Raw genomic sequence first — 14,585 nt, 5'->3', positions numbered from 1 at the left:
TGCAAATGGAAGAGACCCTCTTCTTAAAATGGTCTGGAAGCTCGAAGAAGTGGACAAAGGAGCGTTTCTGTACAAAGCGGAGGAGGCTGCTGAAACACTCAGACTTAACTTCAGTATTAGGGGTGAGAAAAATGAATGAAATCTTATCTATCTCGAGTACTCACTCCTGAAAGCTCGGATTAAGAAAGCACAAGAGAAAAACTTTAGTGAATAGCTCTTAGATAAGAGGTTGCACGGCATGACAAGACGGTGTCATTTCCACCTTAACATACCGTCGCCAAATTGTGAGCCAAGACATTCCCGATAAGAGCTGCAGGACGTGCCATGTACACACCGAGCATTTAGCTCACATATTATCTAGGTGTACAACTCATGCCGGAACGACCTGCATCCAAAGGCACAATGCGGCACTAAGAGTCCTTTATTACCATCTCTGTTACTCTCACAGCATTAACCCTAATATCGATCCTATAAATGCTCCTAGGGAAATCGAGTGAATTGTCGAGAATGAGAAGCGCCGCATATACTGGAACTTTATATTCTATAGAGACCTTATCAGGGAGTTGCAACGATTTTAACCGGAATATTCTGTTAAACTAATCGTCCTTATCATCGGCGCTCTTAGAGGTGCCAAGCTTTTACTGGTTAATAGCCTGAAAAGCATCCCTGAGTGTCAACAATATGCAATATGTTCGGGCTAGAATTTTACCGCGATTTCGCTGGGAGCGGGTGCAGTTTTTCAGATTAGGACCCAATCCCGGCGAAATCCTGCGGTTGCCTTTATGACAAAATATGATATAAATTTTTACCTTATATAATATTTTTCTGAAGAGAAAAAGATTTTGTATTTGGAAAATAACTATGTCATTCCCAGATCTTATTTGCAAGTACCGAGATATATAAAATTAGGTTTACTGTATCAAGAGAGAATACTCTACTGTCAAGTGTATTTATTTTAAAAAAAACAAGCTTGAGGACAAGCTTAAGTAAAGTTGGCCGAATATTAGAGAATAAATTGCAGGCTGTGTGATCCAAGCTATAGGACGAGGAGGGAGAGGTGAATGTGTGTGAGCAGGAAGTCTGTGTTTCCTGAGAAACGAAAGGGGAAACGATTTCGACACGCGAACGTGACCAGTTGTTTTTTGAATTGATTAGGATTTTTCTATGTTTAGTAAACGGTTGACCACTTTTCTAAAATTACGATTACGAATTGTCTCATTCATGGACCTGTCTTCCTTTATTATTAAAAATCTCTTGAGTTTATCCAAAGTAGAAATCTTAAGCTCATAACACTTTCTTTTTTAGGTATACTACCCTCGGGAATCGTGGGTACGATCAGGGAAAGTACTCATAAAAAACACTGCTGACTCTGAAACATGACTACTAGTTCCCGACGGTAGTGTACATAAATGATATGCTTACCTGAGTGCCTAAAAATAAAGTAAATGACTTATTAGACTGATCCATTAGGGCCGACTCTGATCATCAATTCACTCGAGAAAAATCGATAGGCGGTCATTATATAAATTTTCTGGATTTTGCGATTATGGAAGAAGGCGTACGTGTAATTAGAAAGAAAAAATATCGTAGAGAAAGCCGACGTCGTCGGAGCGCTTTCGCAATTTTCACTCTTATCATCCGATCTCTGTTCACATAGGTATATTTTTTTCTTTGGAAGATTGAGCCGTAAAGTTAACTGTCATTAACTTTCATACACTTAATTTAAATTATAATTATAATTCAAATTAATATTTCCAACTATTTTGTTTACTTAAGGCTCGTTTACAGCCAAAATACTATTATTGTTTTATTTTTACAACCACCTACATGAAATCATCAATCTAATAAGTACTTAACCTGTTGTTGAGTTTCTTGCTGTTCTATCTTGTATGATACGCATTTGCATTACATCAAATAATAAGCGCCTATCTTTTCGAACTGCAGTAATAAAGCAGACCTTTCCATTTCCCGCGTGCTGGCGGACCCAGAGAATCGAATGGGAAGTATGTTGAGGAATCACCATGACCTAACGTTTCTCTCCCTTTTGGCGTTCGATTTTAATCCATACCAGGTCTTCGGTACAAAACCTAGCTAAGTAAATATAATCGATTTCCCTTCTGATATAAATAGCTGACATGAGGGTTTCGTCAGTTGTATTGTGGATTATAGAGTAGAATTTCCGGCTTATAGCCTTTCTTTAATCAGAGCAAAAGCCGTTTGTTTCACTGTAGTGTCTGCTTAAAATGCTTGATGAAGCTTTACAGTGGTGAATATTAGTTTCGATGAAATCCAATTCCGAGGATCTTACCTCGTTCATTCAATAACACGGGCCGACAAATTTTAAAGCCAGAGACCAGACCTAACATTTCCGCAGGATTTTGATGCGCTGAATCCGAATCCGAGCTCAAAATTGCCCTTTCTATTGCCGGTGTCAATTATTTGTTATAACCCCTAGAAGATCCAATAATGCGGCCACAATTTAGGGCCTTAAAAAAGAACAAAGGATCTCGCACAGAATACCAACAAAAAAGCGAGCAGTCGTTTGGAACCAAACTTCGCACATTGATAAAACAAGAGAAGACGGACTGCGCGGAATACTACTGCGCACTCTGTATGCATTCTAATGTTCACATTCGCTGTATGTGCACGCCGTTCTACGGCGCAGTCAGTCTTCGATCGCTAGCTGGCTTACTGATCTGGCGACGCTTTTATGACATGTTATGCGTAGGTGATGAAATTCGTTTTTTGCTACAAATCTTTCTGTGTTAGACATCACGTTTGAGTGGCGGGCTAACGGTTGGATGCGTAGGTAATAAAATTCTTTTTGTATCTGAAATCTGTCTAGCGGTTACATTTCGTGTCGATCGTGATTTTTGTATATAGTGAGTTTTAGAATTTCCACGTTACTGTTCATTATAAGAAAAAAATGAGTTCAAGAACTCCTTTCGCTAAGAAATTTAATACGTTTTGTCACGTTTGTGGAAAGTATGAAACGGAGAAATACTGTCGATCAATTAATGATTCGATAAAAACGTCATACTTCAACTGTTATGGGACTTCAATGAAAAATTTGGATAAACCGTGGGTACCAACCTCAATTTGTCATGCTTGTAGATTAAATTTGTCAAATTGGGAAGGTGAAAGTACCAAGACGCAGACTGTTATTCAACCACCTGTTTGGCGTGAGCCCAAAGATCATGATACTGATTGTTACTTTTGCTTATGCAAAACAGGAGGTTTTTCTAAAAGGTATTTGGAGAAGGTCGTTTACACTGATGTAAAAAGTGTTACACCAGCCAAGATTGATATTAGAAATCACTCTGAAAACAAAAGTGACCGATTAACTCACGATTCAATGGATTCTGACGATCCTAATGCAACTGAAAATTCTTCTTGAGAAGAATCAGATGATGAAAGTCCTACATTTTTTGACCAAGACGGATTAGACGATTTTATACGTGACCTTGATCTTCCAAAAGATAAAGCTGAGCTTAGCGCTTTAAGACTCAAAGAGAAGAAACTATTGTTATCTGGCACTAGAGTAACTGTTTGCAGAAATAGAGAAGAAAAGTTTATCAAGTAGTTTTCAATGGACAGTGGGATTGTGTATTGTAATGATATCGGAGGACTCATTAATTTATGTAAAATAAACTTATACACGCCAGAGGATTGGCGTCTTTTCATAGATTCGTCTATAGAAAGTCTAAAATCAGTACTATTACATAATGGAAATAAGTATGTTGCAATTCCAGTAGGTCACTCAACTACACTGAAAGAATCTTATGATACTTTCCAGTTACTCCTGATAAAAATAAAATACAATGTCCATAATTGGCTTATTTGTGGTGACTTCAAAATGCTAAATCTTATAATAGGTTTACAATCAGGAAACATTAAATACCCTTGTTTTCTTTGCCTTTGGGACAGTAGTGCAAGGGATAAATATTGGATAACGGAGAAATGGCCAGACAGATTAGTTTGGACAGTTGGTCAGTATGATGTTTTTTATGAAAGCCTGGTTGACAGAAAGAAAGTATTATTGCCACCACTCCATATAAAACTAGGGTTAATGAAGCAATTTGTGAAAGCCCTAAACACCAAAGGAGAATGTTTCAATTATATCAGGTATACATTTTCCCATTTAAGTGATGCCAAAGTTAAGGAAGGTATTTTTGTTGGGCCTGATATAAGAAAAATTATCAAAGATGATGACTTTATCGAAACCATGACATCTATTGAAAAGGATGCATGGTTGAGTTTCAAAGATGTAAAGAAATTTTTAGAGAACAATCGAGATCCAAAGTTTAGAACTATTGTATCTACTATGTTAAAGAATTTTAAAAGATCAGGCTGTTTGATGAGTATGAAATTACATTTTCTCAAATCTCATTTGGATTATTTCCCAGAAAATGTTGGAGCATTCAGTGAAGAAATGGGCGAACGCTTTCATCAAGACTTTCTCCAAAAAGAGCAACATTATCAAGGTCGATGCAATGTAAGAATGATGGCCGACTATTGCTGGTCTTTGCAAAGAAATGATAACGCGAACGTTTCCATTAGAAAACAAGCAATTAGTTTCACCTTCATTGGACATACAATCGTAAGTACTGTCTTAACTGGCTGGGCGATACAAAGTCTTGCCTTTATTGGCTGGGCAATTCAAAGCCTTTCCTTGATTGGCTGAGCAATCTAAAGTCTTGCTTTAATTGACTGAAAAATATTAAGTACTTCCTTGCTTAGCTGGGCAATCCCAAGTCTTGCCTTAACTGGCTGGGCAATCGTAAGTCTTGCCTTGCCTGGCTGGACGATTCAAAGTCTTGTCTTGACTGTCTGGACGATAAAAAGTCTTGCCTTAATTGGCTGGGAAATCCAAAGGCTTGCCATAATTGTCTGGGCAATATAAAGCCTTGCCTTAATTGGCTAGAAAATATTAAGTACTTTTTGCTTAGCTGGACAATCCAAGTCCAGCCTTAAGTGGCTGGAAATTATTGAGTCTTGCCTTAGTAGGCTGGAAAATCCTAAGTATTTACAATATTAAACGAATCATAATAGTAAATTTTTTTTAAAACCCTAACAGTTTTCCATATTCGCTTTTCTAGGAGTTATAACAAAAAACTGAGCCAATCGAAAAGGAACCCCCGAAAACCCCTCAGATAACATTTTCAAGTGATAATTGCATACCATCTCGGCATTAATGGGTTAATACGCTAAATTGAACATTTTCATTTCAAGGTTAGCCCACTTGTAGTGTGGAATTCAATTATTTCACGAAATGTAAACGACTAAATTCGCTGCTCCCAGGCTTAGGTGAATTAGCCAGCTTACAGGGTTTGTCCGGTCTTAGCACGGTCTTCATCGGCGACCTCTTCCCGGCCCTCCAAAAAGGCCTGGTGCCACCGAAACACACCACTTCTTGCTAAAGAAACATCTGGGTAAGCCTGCTTGATCATATTAAACGTCTCTGTCGCAGATTTACCGAGTTTCACACAGAATTTAATCGCGTACCTCTGCTCTAACGAACGCTGCATTTTCGGCTTGCACCACTCACAGAAACACGTCGCGTAAAATGCCTGTCCTGACTCTCCAAGTATTCGGAGACAACTGACCAGCCGCTCGTTCGTTTGCTAGGAACACCCTCTACCAAATCCAGTCGGTGCGCGCACGCTCCGAAGTACAGTCGCGGCGGAAGAAAATCAGTACTATTACTTTCCGGACAAATCCTGTATGATTTGGTAGGAGTGATTTCTGGGTTTAGGTGGATCAGCAGGTAGGTGGGTTAACCCACTTGTGGCATAGAACTTCATTATTCCAAGAAAAATATGCGACTAAACTTATTGTTCCCAGAATCACGTGGGTTAACATGCTTGTGGCTTGTTAGGGGTGGTTTCTAGCCCTAGGAAATGGCTTACGTAGAAATTAAAAGACACGGGTTCCATATTTTTTATTGTTTTATCAATGTGCAAAGTTTGGTTTCAAACGACTGTACGCTTTTTTGTTGGTATTTTGTGCGGGATCCTTTGCTCTTTTTTAAAGCCCTAAATTGTGGCCGCTATTTTGGATTTTCTAGGGGTTATAACAAAAAACTGACACCGGCAATAGAAAAGGCATCCTCGAAAACCCCTAAGATAATATTTTGAAGAAAAAATATCGTACCGTCAGCAATAAAGAATGCGTTGTATAAATCTGAACACCTCAGCGTTAATGGGTTAAAACACTAAAATAAAAAATTTCAAATTACAATATTTTGGTGAAAAATGAAGATATCCTAATAAATCCAAGTAGGTTTGAAATGGGAAGATTAGTACATCAAATTCCATATTAGCTTTGTGGTAGATATTTTTATTGTACAGTTGCATAACCTCAAAAACAGCTAGAAAACCCGTATTTGCACTTCTAGGTTAGGATATCTTGAAAACCTGACGTATAGGAGCAATTTTGAGTTCGGATTCGGAAATGTTTGGTCTGCTTTCTGGCTTTTGATTTTTGTCAAATATTGTCGGCCTCTGTAATCAGCGTTATCCATAGATTGCTCCGAGAGCAGTTATGTCGTCTAACCAACAAAAGTAGTAACCACATTGTTGCCAAGTCACCTGTCAACCTAACTGAAATTGGGATGGCAGGTAACTCATCCAAAATGACTTTGCTTGTTTGGACGCTAGAGCTGTTCTAATGCTGTTCTCTTAGTCTCTTTCGATTTATAAAAGTATTTTCGTGTGGATCCTTCTCATTTTCAGATACGATTCATAGGCGCTCTTTTAAATGTTTTGTACCACTGAAGGATCTGCACTCAGGACGAACTGGGTTATCATGGTGTCTTTCTGCGCATCCACGACGGTACACAACTATGGTGGATGGCAAGTTGTTTTATATTGGCAGTCTTCGAACCTCAGGGTGTCACTAGGTTTTACTCTGGCGATCTTAGTTTCAACGGCTGTCTCAATAGCCACTGTTTGTTCTGAGTTTAACTTGTCTTGCAGGAATTTTAGATACAATGGCTAAATGCAGGTAGCTTTAAAGGGAAAGTCGGTATGGTTTAATGAACCTGCTCCTCTTAGCTTCCTTGGCTTGTTTTAGAGTGTTGCTATAAGAGCGGGACCGTTAAGGTATCCTTGGTTGAAAAGTTATTTCATGTTGCAACAAAAGCCGCTGGCGATGGTACTTCCTTCTGACAGTAATGTTATGCTTTTTCTTTGTAGGACTTTTTTCGGTCTCAGCATTATCAGTAGCTTTAGCCTCGTTTATGAGACTAATTAAAGTTCCATTTGCCAAATCTGAATGGACGCACTTTTGCATAGTTTTCAATAAGAATCTGTGTTAAAATATAAGAATCTAGAATCCCAGAGGACTTACACGGTAGTTACTACTGTTAGTAATTTCTTGGATCTTAGTTATTGTAGTTTGACGTACCTGCTATTGTCATTCCACGCAAAATTATTTATATTTATCATTTTACAAGAATTATGTTTTGGATTTTCGGAAGTTTAGTGTGTAAGAGGTGCATCTTATAACATCGGTGATAGGCTTCGATTCCGGAAAAAATCTATGTTTAGCGTATATTAGCGTAAAAATATTTAAAAAGTGCATGCCATCCCACTCTGAGTCATTGATGCAAAAAGGCTCTCTTTTCTAAGATCATACAAAAAACCAGAAAATGATATTGCTTCGCAAACAGGCCTCACATATATATTGTTTTAAAACTTTTGCCAAGAACCAACCAATATTCTATTTCTTACAATTGTACTTGTATACAAAGTGATATGATTATTTTTTTCAGGCTCACAAATCAACTGTATGGCTGGTTCGACATTTACCACAAAATAGAGATGTATTCGCAACCTGCGGAGGAGGTGGTTCCATTTGTTTATGGAAATAGTAAGATATTTACAGATTATCAGTAGAAAGTTGTATAGAGTAACTTGATCTTGGAATCTGTGCAGAGGGATTTAAGAAATCTCTCCGATATTTCACTAGCCAAATTAAAATTACTCTAGTTCCTGCTAATCAGAAATCGTAGATTTCATCAGTTTTCATATATGAGAAATATTAATATATGCCACAGTTTCTAAAAATGTGACGTTTCGCGAGGAAAGGGACCTTAGGGATAAAAAATAGAGTTTCAGAATTCTTATGCGATCACCAGTTGTACAAATGCTCCATCATATTAAAAAAGAATTAAGTTTTTATCTGCTATCAGCATCTTTCCGTTATGTGTCCGTGCGACTGAAAAGCTGGTCGAACTCACTGAACGTGAAGCGAGAAGATGTAGTTCCCTTTCTTCACGGCACGTGTCACATGTTTTACATAACTTCAATTGTCGCCGAGCAACCATATCTCAGAAATCATGAGAATTTAATTGGATAGATGAAAGAGGGCACAGTTTATATTACTTTAAAAAAATCAGTGTTGAAATGAAAATTTTCTGGTTTGAGCTAAATCTATCATGTTTAACTACAAAAACGCTCAGTAAGGTCGTTTTCCAACATGGAGGGTTCTTATTGGGCTTAAATATCTTCTGAAAGATTATATTCTTATGGCCTTAATTCAATTTATACTCAGTTTTACGTTACTCCATTGATGTCTGCCTATCCATATAATTAATATAACTTTTTTAATTTTTCGATACTATATTTAGTAGATGTAAGTTATTTAAAGGGAAGGATTGAAAAAAATTATATAACGCCACTCGCTAATTGGGGAAACAATGAAAGGAATAATCTGTCGAGTGTTGTTTCACAACTTTTTTTTCGATCGAATTTTAATATCCTAGAACAGTTGTCCAGTCATACCAACTATTCCCCTGCAAAACCCTTTTCTGATCGGACAATATTTTCTGTTCATTTTTTTATTGGAAAATTGAAAAAATGTTCCTATGAGTTGAAAAATTATGGAACTTTTGTGTAAATACAGCGCTTCCTAGTGAAAAGTAAGTAAAGTTGAATTCCTTGACTCCAAAAACTCTCTGTCTACTCGGTTTCACGAACGTAGCGTCAGTTGTTCCAAATTTCGTTCGCTATTTTTTGGCGGCCATTTTGTTTTTGCCTTGAATTGTCACAAGAACGTTGACTTAAAACAAAAAATTTCTTGTAAAACAGTTATTTCATTAAAATGCGAAAGGTAATTTAAATCTTTTAGTCTCTTATGAAATAAACATCTCGTTTAGAAGAAATCTTGCTACTAAAAACTTTTTAATTTTCAAGATATAATTTATCTTTCACTTATTAAAGAATAAATGAAGAGATTTCCTGGCATTTTTTGTAGACTTTACCATCTATATTATAGATTGCAATGAACCATATAACCATATAACCATATAACCATATAACGAATATTTCAAGGACTCAAACACTCGGTTGATAAATGTCCACCAGATTAAAGAACATGATTAAAGATTTCAAAACGTTTTAGAATATTTCAAAGATTTTAAGGTCTTTAAAACGATTTTGAGAATTTCGCCAAAATACCACAAATTTCAAAGATTTCAACAGGTTTTAAAACATTCTACAAGCTTTGAAAAGATTTCTCTAAGATTTTAGAGCCATGTGATATGTTTGGTTCGTGCTTCACACGAAGCACCACATCGAGTTGAAAAATTTCGATACTAAATAAGAAGCTAGTAAGTAAATGTACCCCAGAAAAATATTTCTAAGATTTTCAACGATTTTACATAGATTCAAAATATTTGAATGATTTCAAATGAATAGAAAATATTTCAGAAAGATTTCACAAATATTTCAAAGTTTTCAAAAAAATTTCATAAAGGTTTCAAAAGAATACAAGAATTCCAGACATTTCAAAGATTTAAAAAGATTTTAAATGTATGAATGATTTTTAAACGATTACGAGAGATTTCATAAATTTTTTGAAGGTTTTAAACTATTGACAAAGGTTTCAACAAACAAAGTTTAAATGACACTTTTACAAATATTTCAAAGATTTCATAATTTTTATTATTTTTTTATTTCAAAAATTTCAGATTTTAAAGATGTCCTTGGTTTGTTTTAGAGTGTTGACATTAGAGCGGGACCGTTAAGGTGTCCCTGGTTGAAAAGTTATTTCATCTTGCAACAAAAGCCGCTGGCGATGGTACTTCCTTCTGACAGTAATGTTATGCTTTTTCTTCGTAGGACCTTTTCCGGTCTCAGCATTCTCAATCTCAGTAGCTTTAGCCTCGTTTATGAGACTAATTAAAGTTCCATTTCCTGCCCTGCCAATCAAGGTGCGTAGAACTATTTACAAGAACTATTTACAAAGGTTTCAACAAACAAAGTTTAAAGGAAGCTTTTACAAATATTTCAAAGATTTCATAAGTTTTTTATTTTTTTATTTTGAAGACTTCAGATTTTAAAGTTTTAAAGAATTTAAAATATTTTACGAAACTTTAAAAAGATTCCAAATTTTTTCACAGAACTTTTAAGATTTTACAAAGATTTTAAGTACATCAAGAGATTTGAACAAATTCACAAAGATTTCAAGGATTTCAAAGAGAACTTATGTTCGCAAAAAATTAAGAATTTGTTTATTTATGGTTCTGCTTTCGTTAAAAATGTTTGGCCAATAAAAAATGAAATGCCTTATTTTTTACATATAATAACAAACAGTTACTTCATTATTTGATGTAACAAGAGGAGACCTGGAAAAACTTGACTTCTCGACCTGAAAAACCTGGAAAGGCCTTGAATTTCGTTCTTAAGTATCGCTCGATATCCAGTTAAGTTTCTAATATTTCATTACTGGTGGATTAAATCTTGAGTGATAACAAGAATTTTCGTCATGTGAGGCGATTTTGCTGTAACTCAGCAAATACTGTTATGTATTCGTAAAGAAAAATTCCCTCAAGTGATTTTTTTAAATTCGAAAAAATGGCGGAGATATGGGAGTTCGACAATTTTTAAAACTTTTTTTTTAATACGCCATTTATCTTCGGTTCTAATAAACCAATTTGACTTTGTAAGCTCTGAGATCGTTTGCATTGACATGTACTTTTAAATAAAAAAATGTATGTTCAGTAAAATAAAATTTTTCACGTTTTTTTGAAAACTCAAAAAACTAAAATCGTGTTTTTGAAAATACGTGTCCTCCGATTTTCTTGATTTTCTTTTTTTTTATAATAGGCCATACATCTGCTCCACAATTCATGAAAGTTTTATCTTTGAACCGCCAATGGTTAATGAGGAAATAAATAAAACGTAAGGTTCTACACGAAAAGGCCACCATCATTATACCACACCGCGCCACGTCCACTGCGATTTACTTCTGTTTCTATAGTCGCGGCAAAGCACGCTTGTCTCAACTTGCATTGGAAAAACAAATGAACTAGACTCTCACATTTGACATGTGCCGTCCTCAGCGTAAACGACACTGCTTGCTCACAATTATTTTGTTCTTCATTGAGACGAGTTTAAATAATTTTTTGTTTGTCTATTCTTATCTGCATACATCGTTGCCAAAATTCCTGTTGGTAAAAGATGTTAGAATCCTTTTTGCAGGTCTGGCAACAGTAATATTAAAAGAAATGTCAGGTCTGTTCCCGAAAGTATTTGCGAAAATTTCCAATTTATTACAAAACCCATTGTTTTGTCATAGTTATCGTAAGAAATTTTTATAAGGACAATTACGTCTTCTGATACATCTAGGGATCATGATTCTCTTGTCAACGAAATTCACGAAGATAAATTTTCAGATCCATTTGATATAGATGTGGACAGTTGTATTTTATCTGGAAGTGACACTGCATTTTTTAACCTAGACAAAGAGGAAGCCGTTTCCTCTTTGAATGGCTGTTTACGAATTCTTGGAGAAAAAGAGATCAGTTTTCTTGAGCTAAAAACTATAAATAAAAAAAAAGCAAGACGCCGTCAGAAAAGTATATAAAACGATACGCTTCAAGCTTTTTGATGAAAATCCTGTTCATGAAGATGTCGAAAACGTAGTTGATTTGAAGGAAAATTTTGAAAACGCTGAATTAAGCTGAACAAGAAAAATTACAATTTTAACCATTTTGCCGAACAGTTGGACAATCAGAAATTTTTCAATCCGTTTTCAATTCTTCTTGTCGCATGGCTTGAACAGCTAAGTGTGTTGTGCATAAGGGATTTTTATAACCATGTTGATAATAGTCGTATAATGCCAGGAGAAAAAGATTGTATATCCGTGGAAGTAAACACAGAGAAAATAAACTTTTAAAAACGTTTATTTTTACGCAATTTTAGAGAGTTTTTTGATCTTTTAAAGGTCGATTTTCCTGCGGAAAGAATTGGATTTTCAAAATTTGCAGAATTAAGACAGAGTGCGCTTCTGGCTGGAAGAAGTGGTTCCCACAACGTTTGCATCTGGATAGCCCAGTCAAATTGTAATGATACACAAATATGGTAGTATGTCATTTTAATGAATGTCCGAACTTCTCTGGCAATGAGAATCTTAAACTTCTTTTAGAAAGAGCCTACTTCGAAAATTGTGTTGAAGATATGAAAACTAAACAATGGTTAAACATAGATCCATCAGATTTATTAACTGTTGTGGCCCCAAGTGATGAATTTATTAACAGCTTAAGCGAAGATTTGAAGGACTTTGAAATAATACACTTGTGTAAGGAAAAAGGCCATCTTAGTTTGTTATATACAGTTCAGATGTTTCAGCGGCGCAGTACAAAACCATAAGAACTTTGCCAACTTAACAGTCCACGAGCAAAAATTCGGATGTAAAGCAGATTGGAATTTCCATGCAACTGCACATAGCAAAGGTCCGTACGACAATCAGATCAGACATTCAGGAGAAATGTACGACTGGGCTAAATGACATTTTAAAAACCTTAATGTCGCATTCTGCAATAACACAAAGAAGAAGAAACACCTTTAAGCGAAAGATTAAAAAATTTAATTACAATTGAGGGTACACAACATATCTACGCTGTCATACCCATTTCGAATACCAAAGAGATGACAAAGCTTTTTTCTAATTCCGAAGGCTTTAATATAGTACCCGTATTCAAAAATGGGAGTGCTCGTAAAATACATAAGACGTGCAAGGTTCATCGAACTAAATAGTGCGTTCTTTTATTCCATACTAACTTTTTTGTTTATACGTCGCTCTTACTAATTGTGTTCAAAAACGCGATTTTGGTGTTTTGGGTTTTCAAATAAATTTTAAGAATTTTTTTATTCTAAATATACATTTTTTATTTAAAAGTACGTGTCAATGCGAAGAATATTAAAAAAAGTTACAAAAATTTTTGAATTCCCATATCTCTGCGCTTTTTTCCAATTTTAAAAAATGACTTGATGCAATTTTCCATCACTAATGTATAACTGTATACTTCGAGTTACAGCTAAATCCCATTCCATGAAGAAAATTATTTCTGTCATTTGACATAGACTTCACCTACTATTAGCTAGCAAAAGGTGCATATAATATTTTTTTATAATTTTCGAGCTAATAGGAGCATTTTTCGAATTTTCTAATCCAACAAAAAAAAACAGAAAAATTTCTGATGGAGAAACATTTTGCAGTATGGGTGAGCAACTTCTGTGGAATTGAAAAAGTGAATCAGAAAAAAGGCAGAAAACGAACTAACCTAGTGTTGGAGTGAATAAATATTAAATCCGGCCTGGGATTATATCTTTGACAGCCGCACGGCGTTGGTTCGAAAGCTCGATTCGTTTGCCTCTACGTCACGCAATTAGGTGATAAACGGCTCTCTGCTTTTTGGTCGGAAAGCTATGTGTACCGTGTATTCTGCATTAATATAGGTTGCCCGATAACTCGTTTCCTACACACGATCTCTTAGATAAAACGAAATAGTCCTTTAAATAATGGGTCGAGTGTGAAAAACAAAGAGAGTAGGTGCGAGCATAAATCTTGAGCGATATGGACAAAGGTGGAATGTCGTGCGTTTATTCGTTATAATTTTTTGCGTTATCTAGATGAAGAACAATTTGTCAGAAATATCTTCAGTTTTTGTGGAAAATTTTCCTTCCATTGTACTCATTGGTGTATGGCTTAAATTATTTTTTTAACAAAGGTAGACCGCCAATTTTGAATTTAAGTTTCAGTTAATAATTTTGGTACTGAAAGCTTAACATCTGAGTATTAATTTGCCGAAGTAAAAATATGTGCTAGGGTTCGTAAATGTTAAGTTTTTTTGTCTGTTTTGTTACGAATTATGTAACAGAAATTTTTAGAACTCGGCAAAAAATAAAAAATTGTGAGATTTATTTGCAGAAAAGATGTTTTGCTTTTTAAATCTTATGAAGAAAATTTCAAGAAATTAGCCCTGTGCGACTACCAAGAAAAGTCGTTGCTTGCGAGTTCCACTTAACGGGTGAAATTCATTCTTCGGCCGATAGGGCGCTCTACATTTGTCCTGTTCCTCAAAAGCATTCAGTTTTTACAGGGAAATTTATAGTTAATTAAAAATACGAATGTTTCCGATTAGTTCAGTTTACGAAATTAATATTGATCATTCTTTGGTGTATAAGGTGACGGCCCACAGTGGGGTGAAATCGGAAAACGAGGTCAAAATGACATTTAGAACGCAATTATGCACCGATTTTAGAATTTTTTTTTTGAAAAATTCAGAACTAAATTTT

The 14,585-nt window shown here is 35.4% G+C and overlaps 1 protein-coding gene across 1 annotated transcript in view; it reads left to right on the top strand.

The window, feature by feature from the left end:
* LOC117172683 (WD repeat-containing protein 92) overlaps window positions 1-14,585 on the top strand; it is a 268,458-nt gene that overhangs the window by 223,797 nt on the left and 30,076 nt on the right. The window contains exon 3 of the mRNA XM_033360818.1: window positions 7,775-7,872. Within this exon, the coding sequence (XP_033216709.1) occupies window positions 7,775-7,872 (98 nt within the window). The remainder of the gene's footprint in view (window positions 1-7,774; window positions 7,873-14,585) is intronic.

Source organism: Belonocnema kinseyi, chromosome 5 (assembly GCF_010883055.1).
Source record: "Belonocnema kinseyi isolate 2016_QV_RU_SX_M_011 chromosome 5, B_treatae_v1, whole genome shotgun sequence".
Taxonomy (NCBI): domain Eukaryota; kingdom Metazoa; phylum Arthropoda; class Insecta; order Hymenoptera; family Cynipidae; genus Belonocnema; species Belonocnema kinseyi.
This window is presented reverse-complemented; position numbering and strand designations above follow the sequence as displayed.